Source organism: Parus major, chromosome 5 (assembly GCF_001522545.3).
Source record: "Parus major isolate Abel chromosome 5, Parus_major1.1, whole genome shotgun sequence".
In the NCBI taxonomy this organism is placed as follows: domain Eukaryota; kingdom Metazoa; phylum Chordata; class Aves; order Passeriformes; family Paridae; genus Parus; species Parus major.
The window spans coordinates 51,803,019-51,822,106 of NC_031774.1; the positions used below are offsets into that span (position 1 = coordinate 51,803,019).

The 19,088-nt window shown below is 38.6% G+C and overlaps 1 protein-coding gene across 13 annotated transcripts in view; it reads right to left on the bottom strand.

Moving 5' to 3' along the window:
- CDC42BPB (CDC42 binding protein kinase beta) overlaps positions 1–19,088 on the bottom strand; it is a 90,832-nt gene that overhangs the window by 57,566 nt on the left and 14,178 nt on the right. For all 13 annotated transcript variants that reach the window (XR_004498054.1, XM_015630910.3, XM_015630922.2 and 10 more), the window contains exon 2: positions 4,406–4,497. Coding sequence is in view for 12 of the 13 variants with exons in the window: in XM_015630910.3 (XP_015486396.1) it covers positions 4,406–4,497 (92 nt within the window). In the remaining variant the exon portion in view is untranslated. The remainder of the gene's footprint in view (positions 1–4,405; positions 4,498–19,088) is intronic.

Sequence of the window (19,088 nt, forward strand, 5' to 3'; positions counted from 1 at the left end):
TTTCAAGTAATGGTCCACGGTGTTTCTAGATGAAAGAAACAGTCAGGCACAAGCAAACTTCAAACCACACGTGGATTGCTTTTTTGGTTTGTTGTTTTGGTGTGATTTTCTAAAGGTTGAAAATCTGAAAGAGTTTTGCATTCTATGCTGATATTCCAGACTGTATTTTCACTTCTGTGTAGTTTGCAAACGTGATTTTCAGTCTTGTGTAGTTCGTGTGTTTTCTGTGTAGTTCATAAAAAACTTCATGCTACACAAAATACTTTTTCTTGTCTACAAACACAGACTTCTGCAGTCATTTTATTCACAGAAAACAGAAATAAGGTAAGAGAAAACCAATTTACCTCTGATTTTATTTCAGGAGGCTTTTTACTTATTATTAGTTTTGTTCCTTGTGGAGGCTTTTTACTTATTATTAGTTTTGTTCCTCTGTACATGAGTTACCTGCCTGTATGACCCGGAAAATGAAAAACTGCAAGTAACACTGGGCACTCACAAAAATGTGCCACCCATCTGGGTATATACCCAGGCAAATACAGCCTAGGAGATGAGGAAGAACCATGAGTAGTGTATCCTCCTCCTAGCATTTCAATAACAAGCTACTCTGTCACGCACTCACATTTCAAACTTTCCTTCCAAACTATGAAACTTCTGAAAAAAAAAATAAATTATGTTCTCAAGCCAGTGACTTCCTGAGTCAGAACCCTACATGCTGCTGTGAGGGATATTCAGACATTCAGCTCACCCTGCTTGCAAAGTGGCTGGCTTCCTTTATGTGTGAAGGTGGCTACAGAGGAAATTTCTAGGCTCTAAGCTAGGCTGCTTCTCTCCTGGCATAATAATGACAATTTAAGAAACATTTTCCCTCTTGCTTTCTCAGACATGCCACAGAGGGGAGAGGGGGAAGGGGAAGGGGAGGGGGAGGGGAAGGGGAAGGGGAAGGGGTACTGACATGCCAGTAAAGATGTGTTTTGGTGATTGTATCAACCTGACTTAGATACTGATTTTGTAGTTGTGTTCACAGGGTTAAGATCACATATGCTCTCAATCCTCTCTTCGGTCAAATACCACATTTCTTTCCTTGGCTTATGTGTTTTCTGGCAAAAATTGACCACTGATCCTGACTAATAACTAATATCATGCTTTTATTTTGTTTAAACTGTATGTCTTCAAAGTTACTGATTTATGCAAAAGTTCTATGGGAAGAATAAAGCCGCTGGCATTCTCCAAAAAATCCAAAGAGGCTAAACTGAGAAGAATGGAATGTAAATTTTCATCCTTTTTGAAGTCTACCTTGTTTAGCTGTTCAGTATTTAAATTAAACTACTTAATTCTAACAGGAACATGTTTAGTTTAATTCTGATTAATTTCTTTATACACTTAAATATTTTATAGGTATTCTTAAAATGTATTTTTAGCACAAAAAGCCTGCCAGGTAATTTCCAATATAGTTCCCATGTATGTATGCAATTACTATGGAAAAATTACTCACAGCTCCTCCATTCAGTTTGCTCAAGTGTTGTTTTATACAAGTCAGATGCCACCAGTTCCTTTCAAGAAACTATATTTCACTTTATTATGGAATGTCAACCTTTACATAATTACTATTTTATAATACCTATAAAATCTGGCAATTATAGCAGTGGGGTATACACAAGGGTCAAAGGATTCTTTTCTAGATAAGAGATGAACAAGATGTGATATTGACAGGTAACTGACACCACTGACTCTCTGAGCACTCACAGCTCTAACAGAAGGATGAAATTAAGATACTTCTCATTTCACTTCTGTGAAATTTCATTTCACTTGGGGGGATGGGATGTGTGAACTGCTTTTGTAAAGTTCCACGCTTTTCCAAATGAAAGAGTATGAAACACATTGTTGATTCTGGCACTCCAAACACTATTAACACAAGTTTCTACCCAGAATTTGTATCTTTTATGCACCTTAGGACTTTGATCCAAAGCTAAGAAAGGTCATCCTAAACTGCCCTAGCAAATACAAACTAAAGACTCTTGAAATGCATATAAATGCTTCATCTCCTGTTGTACTGAGATTTCCAGCTGGTCAATTCCTTAAGTAGAGAAGAACAACTTTTGAAAAAGAACAGAACAAGTACTCTGGAAAACAGGCTTTCCTTGAATATTATACTGTGGGAAGGCATTCCCAACACTGACTCCATCTCCAAGTCACTATAAAGGGCTGCCATTCTTGATAGCTAAAGCAATCACAAGTCTAGCTCTGAAAAGATCCAGAAACCTTTTCTAATCCTGCCAAAAGACAAACTGCCAAAACGCTAATCTAAAATTCTTTAGATATCAGTGGTCACAGCCACTATAGCAAGTCATTTGGCACAGCAAGAGCAGAACAACATCAAAGTATCCTGTGCTGAGCCTTCCCATCCATACTGTATACAGCTCAGGAATTTTGTTTCAGACTGTATCTAGCCTGATTTCCTGGACGAAACATGCTTTGAAGCTGTTAGGAGAGTCAAACCCAGTGATTGATTCTTATGCAGTCCTTGGATCCAAAAAGCCATTTGGTGCACACCTGGAATGGAGGTTCTGGTTAGTTTCTTCCAGAAGAAACTGAAGTTCTCCAGCTCATGGAGAATAAAATCCTCATGCAGTAGGTGGGGGCATTGTCTTCAAAACTGTGCCACTGCTTTGAACCAAAACCCTAACAGAGAGGCAGACAGGTACCTACTACTGTCTTGATCCTTTAGGCCTTTTATCTACTCACAAACCTCCCTCCTTAGACTTCTTTTCTGGACTAAGTTTGTAGCTCTCAGTCCTAACCAATACTTTTCCAATTATTGTTTTTTCCTGACAAACTTTTTACAGTAATTTTTTTTCTTCTAAAATTCGTGTTCAAATAATACTCAAGTGAATCACTCAAATGAAAGAAGTCATTTTCATGCAGTATTTCCATTACTCTCAGATAACACTTCCTTCTTTGTAACAGATATTGCACTCATCAAGTTCAACATCCACTAGAAAGTGAACTTTTGTCTTACAGAGGAAGGTGTTATTGCTTATCTGGACATTCTGTTAAAATGCTCCACTTCCTTCAGCAGCTATGTTCATGATGATTACATGTAAACTACATGGTACTGCACCATTAGATGATGGTACATTAAGAGATATTCTTGAAACATTAATTTCTGTCTTAGGTGTCCACTTCACTCAAAAACAGTTTCTGAAGTAGCTTAAAATTACATGGATATGAAGTCATTACTTCACCCACTACCAAGTGCATATGCACATAAAAACCTTGTTGTTCTGTGAACTCAGGTGAAGTACGGTCCTGGTGTTTCTCTAGCTGAGCTTCTGGTTGCTGCATACTACCCTTGTCCCACATTCAAACCCTATATGAAAGAGTGTGAGGTGTCCAGAGCACACCACGCTTGGAAGGAATGCCTGGCACAGCAGAGTCCTGCTCTTTGTGTGGAGACAACAGGACACGGGGATCAGGAAGTTTATCCTTAGCCACCGGCAGCAAAAGCTGCAGCCGAGTGCTAATGGGCTGAAGAGATCCATTAATGGCAGTCTCTGTGTTTCAGTTTAGTGTGGCACTACTTCAAAGAAGTTTCCTGAACAAAATATAAAGGCTTTTTTACTTCTAGAAATTCTCTAGTTAATAACCTTTTTTTGCTGACAGCTATGACTTTAGTTACCTGTTTTTAAAAGCTGAAAAGGTTGTCTTTGAGGTTCTCCAGAAGTCTCAGGTATCCTATGCCTGTTGCCCGTGAATGCTTTTGCCAGTGGCAAGCCCTACCAGGCTTGTGTGATTGATGAGACTTTCATCAAACATATTAAGAAGTAACGCTTCAGTCCAGGGTCCTGGGACTGGCGAGTCCTCAAAACACAAGGCGTTCCTATCATCCCAGCATGACTCAACTTGCTGTCCAAAAAACAGATCCAGCAGCCTTTGATCTTCAAAGATGACAGGGAACAGCCTTTGAGGCAGCCAAATGCGTCTTTCTGCATTACCAGATTGCTACAGAGACAGGCAGATGGGTGGAGCAGCCTCCGCGCTCCTTCCATAGAAGCAGCCCAGCTCTGTGTTAAATTAGAGCAGCACTGAGCAGTACATATGGCAAGTGGGAGAAGAGATCCCAAATTCAGCTGTGCAGCTGCTAGGGACCACCCCATTCATACACACATCCAAGAGACACTTGTTTAGCTACAGTGAAGTCAGAAAGGCAGTCACAGAAATGACACACCTGGACAGTGAATAACCAGCTTCAAAGGGACCTTGCATTAGGTACCTAGCTATCCTACATTTGGAAGTATTTTAGCACATCTGTGTGAACGTTTTGTCCTCAGGTGTCAACTATAACAAGTAATCAGATGCACAAACAATGGAAGTTTTATTACTAGAGCTGAAAGTAAAAAATTCTTACCTCTCCAAATGCACCTCTTCCAATCACTTTTATAATTTCAAAGTCATCTCGATGGAGCTGCATTTCCTTTACCAATTTTGTAAATGGTTTCGCTGTTTAACAAAAAAAAAAAAAGGAAAAAAAAAAAAGAAAATTCAATTATAAAAAGAAACATCACAAGCCAACCCACAAACTGGAGGTCAAAAGTACGCATTGCATATCCAGAGCAATACCAGATTTTCAACTATTAAAACTACAGAGTGGGAAAAAAAGCTAATTACACTGTTTAATTAACAATTAAAATTTTTTTGGAAGTTCAATCACATGAGTGGTTCTGTCTTGCTGCTAGTAAGAATATAGAGCAAAGTGGTCTTTCAGAAGGATTTTCACCCTTTCTTTAGTGTTTTGTGAATTAGTGAAGGACCACGTGAAAGGGAGAGCTCATCTATTACTGGAAAACCCTATGGACAATCTGTCCTACCCTGCAGGCACTAGATTAATTCTCTTCTTAAGCCGAGTGGAACTTTACTTTTTATTATTTCAGCTAGTACCAGCTAAGGCTTTAACAACCCAAATTGAAGAGATAGCTTCAGTTCAGAAGAGATAGCTTCAGAGACAGCAGTGAAACCATTTCCCACAAGATCTGTGGCTAATTTAAGGTTTTTGCTTTGAACTATCTTTTCTGCTAAGCAACATTCACTAGATCTCAATTAGACCAAGTACTGAAGGACTGCAGCCTAAAAAGATGTTCAATGATTAACTAACTTACACTTACTTATTTGTCTGGTGGTCCCAGACATTTCTCAAAATATTTGGTGGATAAATTCTGCTATGCCTGCATATCCGTCAGTTTTCTCCTCTCCACATCCCATTCAGAATACTTTATTTATTTCTAGCATATCACAGCATGTGGATCACTATTTAGACAGAACATTTGTTACAAGTCACTACTCTAAAGTAGATAAGCAAAATAAGGAAAAACATGGTTCAAGTGCAAGCAAACTGCGTGAGTTTACACAAGAACGACAGCAGTTTACTCTTCTAACTAAGCATGAAAAGATTGCTGCTCTTCCCCTCATCACAAACACTCTTAGACTAAAAAGACCAAAGTTTTCCAACACATGTATTTTTTCCTATCTGCAACTGAATAAAACATCACAGAACTGCTACTTGTTATTCAGCTCAGATTCCTGTTTTACTTCACCTTACATTATGATTAAGCTAATAAGTTATAAGCCAAACAGAATTCCTACAAGAGGGGGTCACTGCCTTGATGGTGTATTTCAGATGCTAACACAAACAAATCAAACATTAAAACTACACAGAGATACAGAAGTCTGAACTGGAGACTGAAAATTGTATTATGAAGTCTAACCAAGAATGCCTGAAAACCTCTCAGCAAAAAAATGTTAACTGCTCAAATAATGAAGAAACAGCTGTACTGAAGAACAGCCATGCTGCTTCTTTGTATTTAGGAGGGTGTTACTTCTGCCAGAAGTAATATCCCTTTCACTGAGAGTTTCTTGTCTATCCAAAGTATGAAATTTAAAAATGAGACACTGCTAGATCTTCTGCTAGACTTCTTTCAACTTGGCAGGAATGCCAATCACACTTTCCTTCACCACAAGGTCACTGAGACTATCACCTCAAACCCAAAATAATTTCCACAGAACTTCCCCAGCATCACCACCTCAAACCAGTTAGAGACCCATACCAGTCCAATCAGACATCTGTACAAGTAATACATCACAGCTGTCAGCACTGGTATTATCAACTGTTTTGCAAGGTTCTCTCACCTCCTTCCTATCAAATGAACACAGATGGAGGAAACACAAATGCAGACAAGAAATAAACATGAAAGTTCTCTTATTAAGTATGGGTTTGCTACTGCAGAATGCTGGTCATTGAACTAATTTTGCAGAACAGCTTCTGTTACAAGAATTCAACGGGACATGAAATCTAGCATTTTATTTTATTATTGTTATTACTATTATAATTATATATTATTAATGTAATTAATAATAGGGCACTACAAATTTATATTCATAAATTAATATAAAATATTAATAAAAGGACACTAACCCAATAATAACTTCTGGTTTAAATAAATAGCAGATTTTTAGCAATAATTCTACTAAATAAACAGAATAGCTAAATCAGAGAATCACAGAATGATTTGGGTTGGAAGGAGCCTTTAAGATCATCTAGTTCCAATCCCTCTGCCATGGGTAAGCACACCTTCCACCAGACCAGGTTGCTAAGTCCCATTCAGCCTGGCCTTGAACACTCCCAGGGATGGAGCACCCACAACTTCTCCGGATAATAAAATAATTGATTTAAGTATAAAAAAGCCCTGTTGTTGTAAATTGATCACAACCAACTTGCAAACCTAATAAAGTTCAAGGTGTCTTGTACACTCAGAAAAAACCCTTTTTATCTTACATTGCTGCTGACTGGTGACAAAATATTTTATTATTTCACCTACAAATTTCCCCACTTGGAAGTGCATCAAACTTTACGCCATTAAAACTGGAATTCAGTTTAGAAATGCATAAAGTAGTGTAAGAGCAAGTAAATTTGATTAGTTTTGTATTTTAATATTAGTAAGGATGATGTATCAAGCAGAGCACATACTTAAGTTTCAATAAACAGAAGAAATAGAGTCTGCAAGGAAGGGTGTTACTGCCATCTTTCTAGAAATAGTATCCTTGAAGAAGGAAGATGAGCGGCCCTCATTTTCTTGACTACCATTTCTGGTAAAATCTGCAAGAGTCCTAGGTTGGTCCTGCTTTTTCCACCTCAGCTGGTCAACTGAAGTACTAGTTAGTAAAATCAATTGGTTTAACATATGTAAATGAAAAGAAATATTCACTCTAGAGGGAAGTTACTATTTTTACAAGCCATTTGTGCACTTAACTAATGTTTCCTTTTAGTATTTAGCAGGTGTTGGTGTTCAGAAACACTGCAGCTTCAGTGGGCTCAGTCTTAGAAAGCACCAAACATGAACATTTGAATGTACGGAAAAATTTTAAACTTGGCAGGACTTCCCCTGAACTGGAAAAATTCTCTGTCAAAGCATCTAAGATTCCTTAAAAATATAACTTGAAAATAAAACTGAGTGTCAACAGATGCTCATGATCACAGAGACTACAACAGCAGATACAGACAGATCAGAGCTCAGAAGAGACAACAGACCAGTAATTTATTTAAATTGATATATACTTTATTGGCATTTTGAACCCTGTTTACACCAGGATGTGACCTGCTGCATTTAAGTACTGGATTCCACAATTTCTCTTAGTAAATTAAATAAAAAAATATTTCCAATTTGGATTCCTGCAGCTGTCCCAGAAGGCTGCTGTTCCTCAACTGCAAATATGCAGATCAGTACCATGCACAGAACTGGCAAAACTGAGTGACGAGAAACTTGCAGCAAAAAGCATCAGACTGTGCCCACTGTGCTTGCCAGAACAATGCCAAGTGATTTATCACTACCTAACTGCTAAAAAGAGATACAGCTTCTCCCTTTACAGATCACTGTTTGATAAACAGGGAACTCAAACCAAACTCATCTCCATATACTCAAATGAATAATTACTTTTGATCCTAATATTGAAGGCAGAACTTATGATCTGGAGTTGATTTAATCCTTAATGAAAGTATTTCATCCTGGCAAACAGAAGCATTAGCTGTACTGGGGGTTTTGCTGGCAGTGATTACTGAATTTTGTTATATATACACACTGTTGTCAGGGTAACATTAGCTCCAAGTAATTGCAAGAGTTTGTTTATTCATGACTGTGAGGATGTAATAAGAATTTGGGATAGACATTCTATGTGCAGTATCTTTGTATGCACCACTGCCTTTTCTCTCAAGCTGATTTTGGATTATTGTACTTACTCTTGTTTGGAAGACGGGTGTTTTCTGTAACACCAGGCAAAGAAAAAAAAACAAACCCAAACAACTAATTTTCAGAAGCCAAGTAATGTATGCTCTCAAGAAAATAATACAAAACAGTAACAGTTGATGTTTTGATTTGTAATGAGAAGTGAAATGCCAGCATTTATTTCCTCATTGAAAACCAGGGTACATATGAAAGACATTATTCTCCACACACAAATTCTATTCTGATCATATTCTCCTCTTCCACTGATAGATGGGATTAGGATATTTTCTTTACACAAAAAGAAAACATCAATTTTGCTAATTTTAAAACATAATTTAAATATTTTATTCACAGGTAAATAGGTTTGTGATTTAGGTTTGAAAGCTGGTGCATCTACACTGCAGTCAATCTGTATTATGCCACCTAATAGAAAATATTTGAAGGCAGTTTCAGAATGACTGAAAGCTGCAGGAAATGCCAGTGGAGATGATCTGACACAGCAGACTGGACACTCTGCACTGCTACCCCAGAAATGGGTGCATGATGGCCTCATGTCAAATTTCCTCTCATTTCTAAAAGCAGGTCAGGGAAGAACAGAACTGCTGTCAACACCACCCTCAAAAAATAAGAGGTCAACTCTTCCCACCTACAATGTGGTAAAAATTAAAAGTGTCAAGGTATGTTTTGAATTCCTACTTGCTGTTCATATTCTGGTTCAATTTATGTCAATAATTTACCATCTGGAATCATAAAAGCTAACACACTTACACTGCAGTGGGCAAAAGACAACCTGCTGGATTATGACCACTGCTGCTTCAGCAGTAGAGTTACCTCAGGATTCTTATTTGAGGACTCCTCCAAATTTTGTTAGGCAGAACGAATTTTCAGAAATTCATAGAAATCACTTAGCTGAGGCTGCCAAATGTTCAAGAACACTTGATGTTTTGTATCATTGGCAGCTCCAAGTTCTAAATAAATGTGACAACTGCAAGAAAGTACCGCACAGACTCACAGTTCAGGTCGAAAGGGACTAGCTTGCCTCTAATCCAATCTCCTCCTCAAATCACAGTCAATATTGATTTCAGACCAGGCTATTCATGGTTCTGCCTGGTCAGTTTTCAAAAACTTACAAGGATGGAGACTCCATGGGTTCTGTGGACAACCTATTCATATAACAGACTGCCTACACCAGATAGTTTCACAGTTTGGAACTGATCCTGTAAGTGATTTGGGGTTTAAGTCATTATATAACATGGTAACAATATTCATGTGGATCTACCCTGAAGGTATGTCCAAACTATCTGGTCAGACAGAAATTCATCTGCCACCATGCTCCCTTTATCTCCTCATCCCCTCTACAAAACATCGTGGCAGGAAACTATGTGAATTGCAAAATATTAATGTCAGGGAAAAACAAAATAACACAGATAACTGTCTGTGGAGCCATACTCCCACCAGACAGATACAGTATTTTATTTAAGATGTTTTCTTTGGAGGAAGAACATGAAAGAGCAGCAAATTTTACCATTTCCCTCAGCCATCCCTCTTAACTTACATTCTAGAAATCAAGTAACTTGTGTGCCCTTTGTGCACCCTTTTCAAAGAAACAGCGCTCCTATGATATTGCTACTAAAACAGCAGGCTGGCAGGTTTAACAAGTTAATGCTTGTATACATGTCTTGGGAGATACCCACACCCAGGTAGCCCCAACCTGCTTACTGAGGTGATAAATACCTGCTACAGCCCACACTTGAGTTTTAAAGAAGTACAATCCTCTCATATCAGATTGTGAAATTTCCCCTGTATTTTGGACATGCTAAATTTTTTTATTCTTCCATCCTATGCTGACTCCAGTTTTAATTTTTCCAAATATAGATCCTTGCTTCCCTTTTCCTGTGCTGGCCTGTTTCCTCTCACTGTCTACCTCTCTGAATGCTTTTTTTTAGTCTTGTTTCCTAAGGAAGTAAGGTATGTGTGATCACACTGTTGGGCAATCTGAGGCCATTCCTCTCACCCAGTACCTTCTGATCCCAATAAAGACCCTTCATAACCCCTTTGCAAAATTTCACTGAAGTTGTCCAAAGATACCAACTTGCTGCAAGTTTTATTTTAAAAATGGCAGTGAATAGGAGACATCCACAGTATCACCTCTACTAAGGGAAAGGTGACAGCAGAAACAGAGCAGTCACCCAAAGCTTAGCCAGCAGCCAGCACACACCCAGGTGCAAAGCAGACATACCTCACTATCCACAGTGACACAGGGACAGTGGGACAATACTGCACAGGAGAGGGAAGAAAGGGAGTGCACAGCAGAAAAGAGAAAGTCACGCAGTGGGAAGGGCAGGTGGTTATTCCACTGAGCCTAGTAGAGCTGATAAATACAAATTTACTGGAAGGCAAACTTCATCAAAGTTCTGCTGTTTACAAGTCAAAGGTAACACATTCTGTGCTCTCTGACACATTTTTTGCTGGGCCTTTGACTTCTGCCATGCCCTCCCTCCTGATTTTGTGACACACATACACACACTTCACTTACTCTGTGTCTTGCCCAATGATCCAATCCTTCATCACTCATCAACATTCACTGGACCAATGCAGTGGTGCAAGACTCTTGGCTATCACTACGATGACACAAACTCCACTGGCTTTAAAACCAGAGAAGCACAACCTCTTACAGTGCCTGCAGACCTTGCAGAACAGCCTGTTGCTACAACACTGCTTCACACGCTGCCGGAGTCCTCTTTATTCCCCAGACAAGGCCAGCCAGTTTTACAGTGGCTGGCACTGTTCTCTATAACAGAATTACTGAGTATTATTTAATAAATATCACTGTATTTTTAAATAAAAGTATTACTGTATCCCAGTAAAAACAGGCATACACTAACACAATAGCAAGAAAGTCTGAGTCTTCTTGAGGCTGATTTTTCAAGACAGAAAGTGGTAACTGATTATTAAGTTAAATATCAAATTGTTAGTCTTTATTTGGTATACAAATGCTTAAAAAGCCTTTAAGCTTTCTGAAGAATTATTGCACAAAGGTATCCACTTGCAGCCAGTTATAGATTTTGATTCATTTAATGGAAGTTTTCTGACATACATAAAAGAGCATCTGAGCACCTTCAATCAGATACCTTGCTGACACTTAACAGAACCATGAATTTGGATAACATTTGGATTCAATAACTACATGCAAAACCAGTCAAAGGTTTAAAAGGATAAAAACATCTTTAATTTTCAGGATAAACCAAGATTGTTGTTTTTTTTTATTTCTGCATTTTGCTCCTTAACTGGCTTTATCAGTTACAGAAGGACTGATTCTAGCATTTCGAATTTGTACACTAGTCTGCGATAACTGCATGAAAAATTTATCACCAAGCTAAATACTAATGGCATTGGGAAATGCTTTCAAGAAAAATACCAAGTAGTAGTTCTGATGTTGATCCTGTTAGTGTTGCTAAATTTGCTAGCAGAAGAGCAAGGCATTTACCTTGAAACACCATCTATGTTCACTGTTATTCTTTTTGTGTGGCAAGCCCCAGAAGCAAGTGCCACACAGAAGGACTCAATCAGCAGCAATATGCCAGCTCACTGATGAATGTTACCACAAACACTTCATAGCTGGCTATCTGCCTGCCCGGCCCATTCACTGCTTTCCGTGCTTACAATGAAGGAACATCCAAGATAATACCCCAGGATTGTACAGACAAGTACTGAAGAACACACTGATGGTTTCCAGTAGTCCAAGTGACATTGCCAATTTAACTCCTGCCAATGCCACCGGGCGTCTCTGAGCTAAACAGGGCTTCCAGCAGGTGAGAGGAAGTAAGGGCTGGCTCACACATCCGAAGAAATGCACCAAATTACTATTTCCTGCACTCATACATAGGCAAGACCTTTCTTTACCAAAGGAAAAATAATGGGTAAAATAAAAAACACATGCCAATCAGACCATGGTGTGTGCTAGTACTACAAAGGATGCAAGTACAAGGAGAGGAGGCTTACATCGGTTTCAGAGGGTGAAGCTCACTGCCTAATTTCTCATTTTATTCATGTTATTCTCACTGAATGATCCAAATTCAGGGAATTACACCTTGATTTCTAGAACAAATTCAGGCAGGGTTTGTCTTATTTATTTATTAATATTGAAGTTGATCTTAGAAGATGGAACTGTTAGTACTAACACTAAAGAGCAATGTGACTGTGAGTAGCATTGACTTAGGGAAAGCCAGAAATGACTTACTGTGCACACAAACCTGGCGAAGCTTCACAAAATATATTTCAGAATACTGCTGCCAGGACACAGACTTTTTTAAGCCAGAAGAAAGACTGAACAAGAAAACCTGCACTTTTATAAGTACTCATAAGGGCATTTCAGAAAATATGTGGCAGTTTAAGTTCTAGCCCAACTCTCATGGGAGAATGAAGAAAGCTCCTAGAGAAAGCAGTGCTCCTGACTGCACTTGGTAGTCCAGTTTTTCATACCCCTTTCAATCTTGCCACATTTGTTTGGGAGAATAAAAGCTGCCATGCTTCTCTAACCTTTTCCCTGAGATTCCCAGCTCTTTCATCAGACTACGTACCAACCATGGATTCCCCAGTGGTCCATCAGCCTCTTCAGCCTTAGAACCGTCACTGACTAAAATAATTGGAGCAGAAGTCCAGCAATGTCTGCAAGCTGGCACTTCCTGCAGACACCAAAACAAATGGATCTTGCTTCTATTCAAATTTCGCAAGGTTTCCAAAGATGGTGCTTTCCTTCCTCTTAAGTCTTGCTAATAAAACACAAAGAAATTCTATATACTATTCCACAATAAAGGAACTTTTCTGCTCTTATATAACTGTCCATCTCCAATGCCTTTGTCAGCTTCATCTTCAGTCCTTTTATTTTCCCCAAGATGATAGTACCCAGCAGGGAAAACACAGGTATATCAAGACATATATAGATTTTCCTGGGGACTGTCTGACATCCCAAACATTTGAGACAAATGAATAGGGAGCTACATGATCACTTCAATCAGGAAATTCATTCTACTCCTGACTGAGTTCCTCCTTGTTCCTTCTCACCAAGCTCCAGTCTATTGTTTGGATCATGATCAGCCTTCATGTGCTGTCAAACAAGGAATATTTCCAAGCAAAAGCTAACTTGTCTATCCCATTCCACCCCTCACCCAATGTGACTCCCATACAGCTGTGACACTGGAGCCCCAGCCCAAGGCAGGGAGCAGGATGAGGCTGCAGAAGGGCAAAACAGCTTTCAGAATTGAGGTGAATGTGGCGTGGAGCACAGCAACCATGGAAGTGACTGTACCAGAGCCCGTTTCTGGTCAATCTGCACCACATTAGGACAGGCTCTTCCAAAACACATGTCAAATCTTGGTAAGATACACCACAAAATGCAGTATCTGTTTAATTTAGCTTTATTAATGCATCAATTTTTCTGTACTCCTAGTTCAGGGCAGATTTTGCAGGTGTTGGAGAGGCCATTTAAGCCACAGCAAATGGCATTCACATACTGAAGCACATCAGTAATGGAAAAATTGTTTCTGGGGGCTTACATGAATCACTAGTTCCAAACAGTAAAATTTCAATGATTCCATTTATTTTATTTCATAACAACACTGTAAATATTGTTAAAATCCACTTATTTTACTGCATGATGAAAAAATCTTAAAAGCATAATTAATAATTTTTTGTAGAATAGCCTGTGAATAATGACTACTCAGAAAAAAATTTTGGTATTTTTCAAATGGTTTCAAGTAGAGATTAAGAAAATCTCAAATTTGAGCTCACCCAAATTTCAGTAACCCAAATTTCAGTAACATAGGATGAAACAGAATTTCATCAGACATAGCATCTCTTGCACATCCTAAGAAATAAAACAATTCCAATCTGATGACCACATTGTGCTGATATAAGCATACATACACACTTACATTAATTAAGCCACCACTTACATCAATGTATGAGTAAAGTTCTAGTCCCTGACTGCATGCTTTATTTCATCTCAGAAATAAAACTTAACAATAAAACTGTTTTATCAATCACTTATAGTAAATGCACTTTCTTTTTCTCCAGATATATACCAGATTTTCTCTCAAGTTACTATAAACATAATACATGCATTATATAACAAAACAAGTTACACATTACACTGGTGCTGCATTTACCACACGCCACCTCCTTTAGTTTTAGAGCTTAGAGGCTTCCAGTAAGTTCTTGCCAAAGCACCCTACACAAATGCACTTACAGTGACATGAGTGAAATCCACCTTATGATGCATCCCTTTCTCTGCTTATAAATTTAGAGTAAAGTAGCTCAATGACACAACTGTGGCAAATCACTGTGACCAGAGGGGCAGTTCCACTGAACAGCTCTCTTCCTTCTATCAGCTCCAACAAACCCAGCTGGTCTCACCTCACTGACCTGATTCTACTCACTAAACCAGCAGGATCCCAAGCTACCAAGACACACAACAATCAGCCTATAGCTGAAGAAATTGAATCATCATCGATGACAGGTCGGGAGAGGCTGCTACGCCAGCACAAGCAAGGAGGGTAAAGGAGCGGAGATGTCTTCCAAAGCAACTGTCTGAAGTGGCACAGGGTGTGATGAGCTGCCCACACACCAGCCTGCACCGTGTCCTGCCTTGCTGCTAGCACAGGGAGCTCCACGGAAAGCTGGCTAAGGAAGCACAGCCAAATGACAATTACCTTTTGCCTGACACTTCAGTTCCCAACGAGATCAACACCATAAACTAAGAAGTACAAGACTAAGGGAACGGCACAATTAGATGAGCTTACAGTGCTACAGAACTGCACCTCCCTTTTTTTTTTTTTGGACGGCTCAAGGCTGCAACATATAAATACCCTGAGCTGTTTTATAATTTCAAGAGTTCAGGTAGCAACAGCTACTTTAAGAACAGGTGTGGCACATCTTTCTCTTCACTTCCTTCTAAATGGCAGTGGGCAGGAGGACATTTTCTCAGACATTACTCAAGCTGTTTCAAAACTTGCCTGGAGCTTGAGATCTAATTAAAAGGTCACTGAAAGTCAGATCTTTGCTGTAGGAAAAGGCCACAAAGACATGCGACAAGCAATTACTGTAGCCAGGAACAAGAATCTTTGGAGTAGCTCGAGTTACTCAGAAGCAGAGAAGAGAGGAACTGTCTTTAAATCTGCAGAGAATACTAAAAAGTCCCATTCTAAGATGTGCTACACATTATAGTGGATGGCTCAAAGTGGCTTTTTTATTATTATAAATATTCTCACTTCTTCAGTTCCCCCTCTAGACCAGGAATCTAGAGCCAAAGTTATTCTGTCTTGTGCTACTCATTCCAATACCACTGGCTGGCAACAAGCAAGAGGAAGACCATTTGCAGCACTGTTTTCACTGACTTCAAGTGCCAAAGGTCACAGCAAGAAAATTCAGGGCAAGCAGGGTATGAGGAGCATGGCCAGCTGGCTGTAACAGAAAAATCACTGGGGTTTGGGGTACTCAGAAGGTAAGCACATGTCCAGAGGGCACTATCAGGATGCTTCCAGACAAATTACTTGCTCAGACAGGATGTAAAGAGAGTCAAAAGGGAAGAGAAATACATCTCTCAGCCTTTCAATGCATGGTGAAAACTTTATCCAGATAAAGCAACATGCTTCTAATCTTACTGTGCAAGTTTTCCTTAAAGTCTAACACTGCCTCAGCATATTTCAAGATTTGTCTATATCTATTCTCAGGCTCTCCACATAATACAGTTAAAATTTAAAATGGCTAAGAAAGGTCTAAATTTTTACCAAGGGTGGGGGGTGGGGAGAATCTACTGGAAAACTGAGAAAATCCTAGCCCCAGCCTTAGATGTACCTTTCAAAAAATGGAGTCATACTGTATGATAATGGCTCATTAGCAGTACAGACTTTTTTTAAAAGTGCTCATGGCTAAAAAAAAAAAGCCAAAAATTTTAATTACCAATGAAAAAAACCAAGAAGCCTGCAGAATTCTGTTTTAGAATATTGCCAATTTACGTTTTCAGCTTGTTAGCATCAGCTAATTATTCTGAAGTTTCAACCTGACTAGGACCATTACACCTGCTATTAAATAAGAAAAAAAATCCATTTAAAGCAGGGTTTGGTTTTTTAACATACAGTGAATGCCCATGAAACAAGACATTTTTGAAAAATTATAATCTAGAATTTTAGACATATGACAGTTTACACGTGTTCAAATTTTTAAACTCTGCTTCAAATGAAAAAGTCATTGTTAGTGGAAGCAAATCTTGGGACAGTTAAGAGTGAATTTTTTAAATCTAACTGAATTAGAACATGACTAAAGAGCTTTAACATCACATGTGTATGCAAAGCATACAGAACAGGAAACTAAAAATAGGACCCCAAGCCTCTTCCTAGAGACATTTCCAAGTCTCCAAGCATCATAAATTCAGCTTTCTCTAGTACAAGCAGGATGAAGCTCTCCCCTCTTCTCTCCCCCTCATTCTGTATTTTTATCATGCTTTCCTATCCAAATTTTTGGTAATTTATGTACAGTACACTGAATAAGCTTTTTCCCCTAATCTCAGTATTTTGTGTATAAAAGAACAGTTATGGTTTTGCTTAGTATTTATAGCCCATCTTTTCCTAACATCTTCACTGTGGTATCTTCCAGAAATTCTTAAATCCAGTTTCTGGATCATGATTTTAGGTAAACTCTCAACAAACTGCCAGCCCACATGACATGCTGTTTAATGGACATGCTTCTAGGCATTCCCAATCCCCTTGTAGGCTCTTGGAATCTTATATCCTCCACACTACCATTCCAATCCAGATCATACCTCCTGTTACTGCACACTCCAACATGATCAACAGCAGGCCAAGATCCCTGGGTTCTAGCTGCTCTCCCTTTCTTACATATTCTTAAAGCCAGTAGGGAACAAAAATCTGTTCAACCACTGTACTCACAATTGCAAATACCACATCTCACCTCTATGTCTTGTTCCTCAGCTTTTCAAGACAGGCATATCAAGTGAGGATCATCCGAGAAAGTTTTTATATCAGGTGCAGCATCTTAAAGCATTCTGCTTTCAAGCTCGCAGTTTTAAACGTAAGTTTTCAGTTTTGTACACTTAAAGTGTAACATTACCCACATGCCATTTATGTTTAATAAACACTACATCCATGATCTTCTCCTTTATTTCCACGCATTTAAGCAGAGAATTCTTTTTTTTTTTTCCTCATTTACAGCCCATCTAGACAGGTGTGTTGATTTCGAAACAGAAAATCTAGTACTAAGACATTCAGAACAAGCTTGTAGTAGGCTGGCAATCTCAAATCTTCATCTATACCTCAGGCTCCATTCTGTTGGCCACCAACCTTTTCTTTACTCATACTCAGAAATAACAACCAAACATTTGGAAGCTCCTATGCAACACCAGGGTGAGCGCCTGCATGCCAGTACAGATGCAGCTGGAAAACCTTACTGGCGTAGATGTGCTTTTACAAGTTCCCATTTCCAGAGCAGGAACCAGTAAAGATACATTAACTTCATTCCAGAAATATTCTGACATAGTACTCGGCCTCTGAGGAGGCCACAAGCAGAAGAGCTGACCACAAACAAAACACCAAGGAATTTCAGTCAATCTACAAAATGTTTTAATCTACTTCAGTGTAACTGAATAGATAGACAAATCTATCTATTTTAGACAAATAGACAACGAGCCAATATTTACACAGAGAAAAGCCAAATGGTTGTCCTTCTACTTTTTTACGTAAAATTTTAGTTATACCCCATTCCTTTTTCTTTTTCCATACAGAACTTAATATTTTCCTTTACTAATTTGTCTCCAGTGTCATCTAAGTAAACTTTGGGTACTTTGCCCATTTCATGATTGCTTTAGCTCTTCAGTAATATTTTCCACTTGCATCGACTCACTTTAAAAACACATTCAGTCCCAAACCACAATCTTATAAAGACTGTCAAAATCTTCATCCTTGATACTGTAGTTCAGACAAGCTATGTTCAGTTTTGATACTAGTATTGTGGAGCCGAGGCTATGAAATTCTTTTCTCCCATAATGTTCTTTGGAATTCTCTAACATAAAAATCTGGAAGAGCTGTATATTTTTCCCCTTTGCCTTACATAAGATACTCAATATATTTGTCACTTAGGGCTATTTTTTTTTTTTTCCTCAGCCTTATTAAAAATGTGCTTGTTCAGTAATACATTATTCCACCTTTGGATTGCCACTGTGAATCAAGCAAGGACATGACATTTACCAAAAATGTTTCTAATCTCTTGGTAATTTCACTAGGTCTTTAACATACAGCTTCAGTCTGGTTCTCCTGAGCAGGTACACACACAATGCAGGTCTGTGGCAATGGTCTGCAGGACACAAATACCCCACAGCACTGGGGATAAACATAACTCTGCTTATAATACTTGCTTTTTTGTTGACCAAAATTGTCTGTACAGGAGTTAAAACCTTGAAGACTATACTTCTGGCAACTGTCCTACTGTTTATATCTTAACAGCCCCAAAATTTCACTTTTATAATAATTTCTTGAAGCTTAACTCTTGTTTTCTATATAATTTGAATTTTCAAACAAGTCCACAGAAGCATCATTAAAAAAAACCTGAAACACTAGGTCCATAAAACCAAGCATCAGTCATGATAAAAGAGAAGGAACAGTCATGTATTAAACTACTCCACTGTATTATCTGCATGAGCAGCAAGGGTCACTTTGTCACTCTCTATTACTATGCTCAGATTGCACCAGTCATTACCCTCACACAGGAACAAAAGTATACTGATTTGTTCTAAGAAATTTTACAATA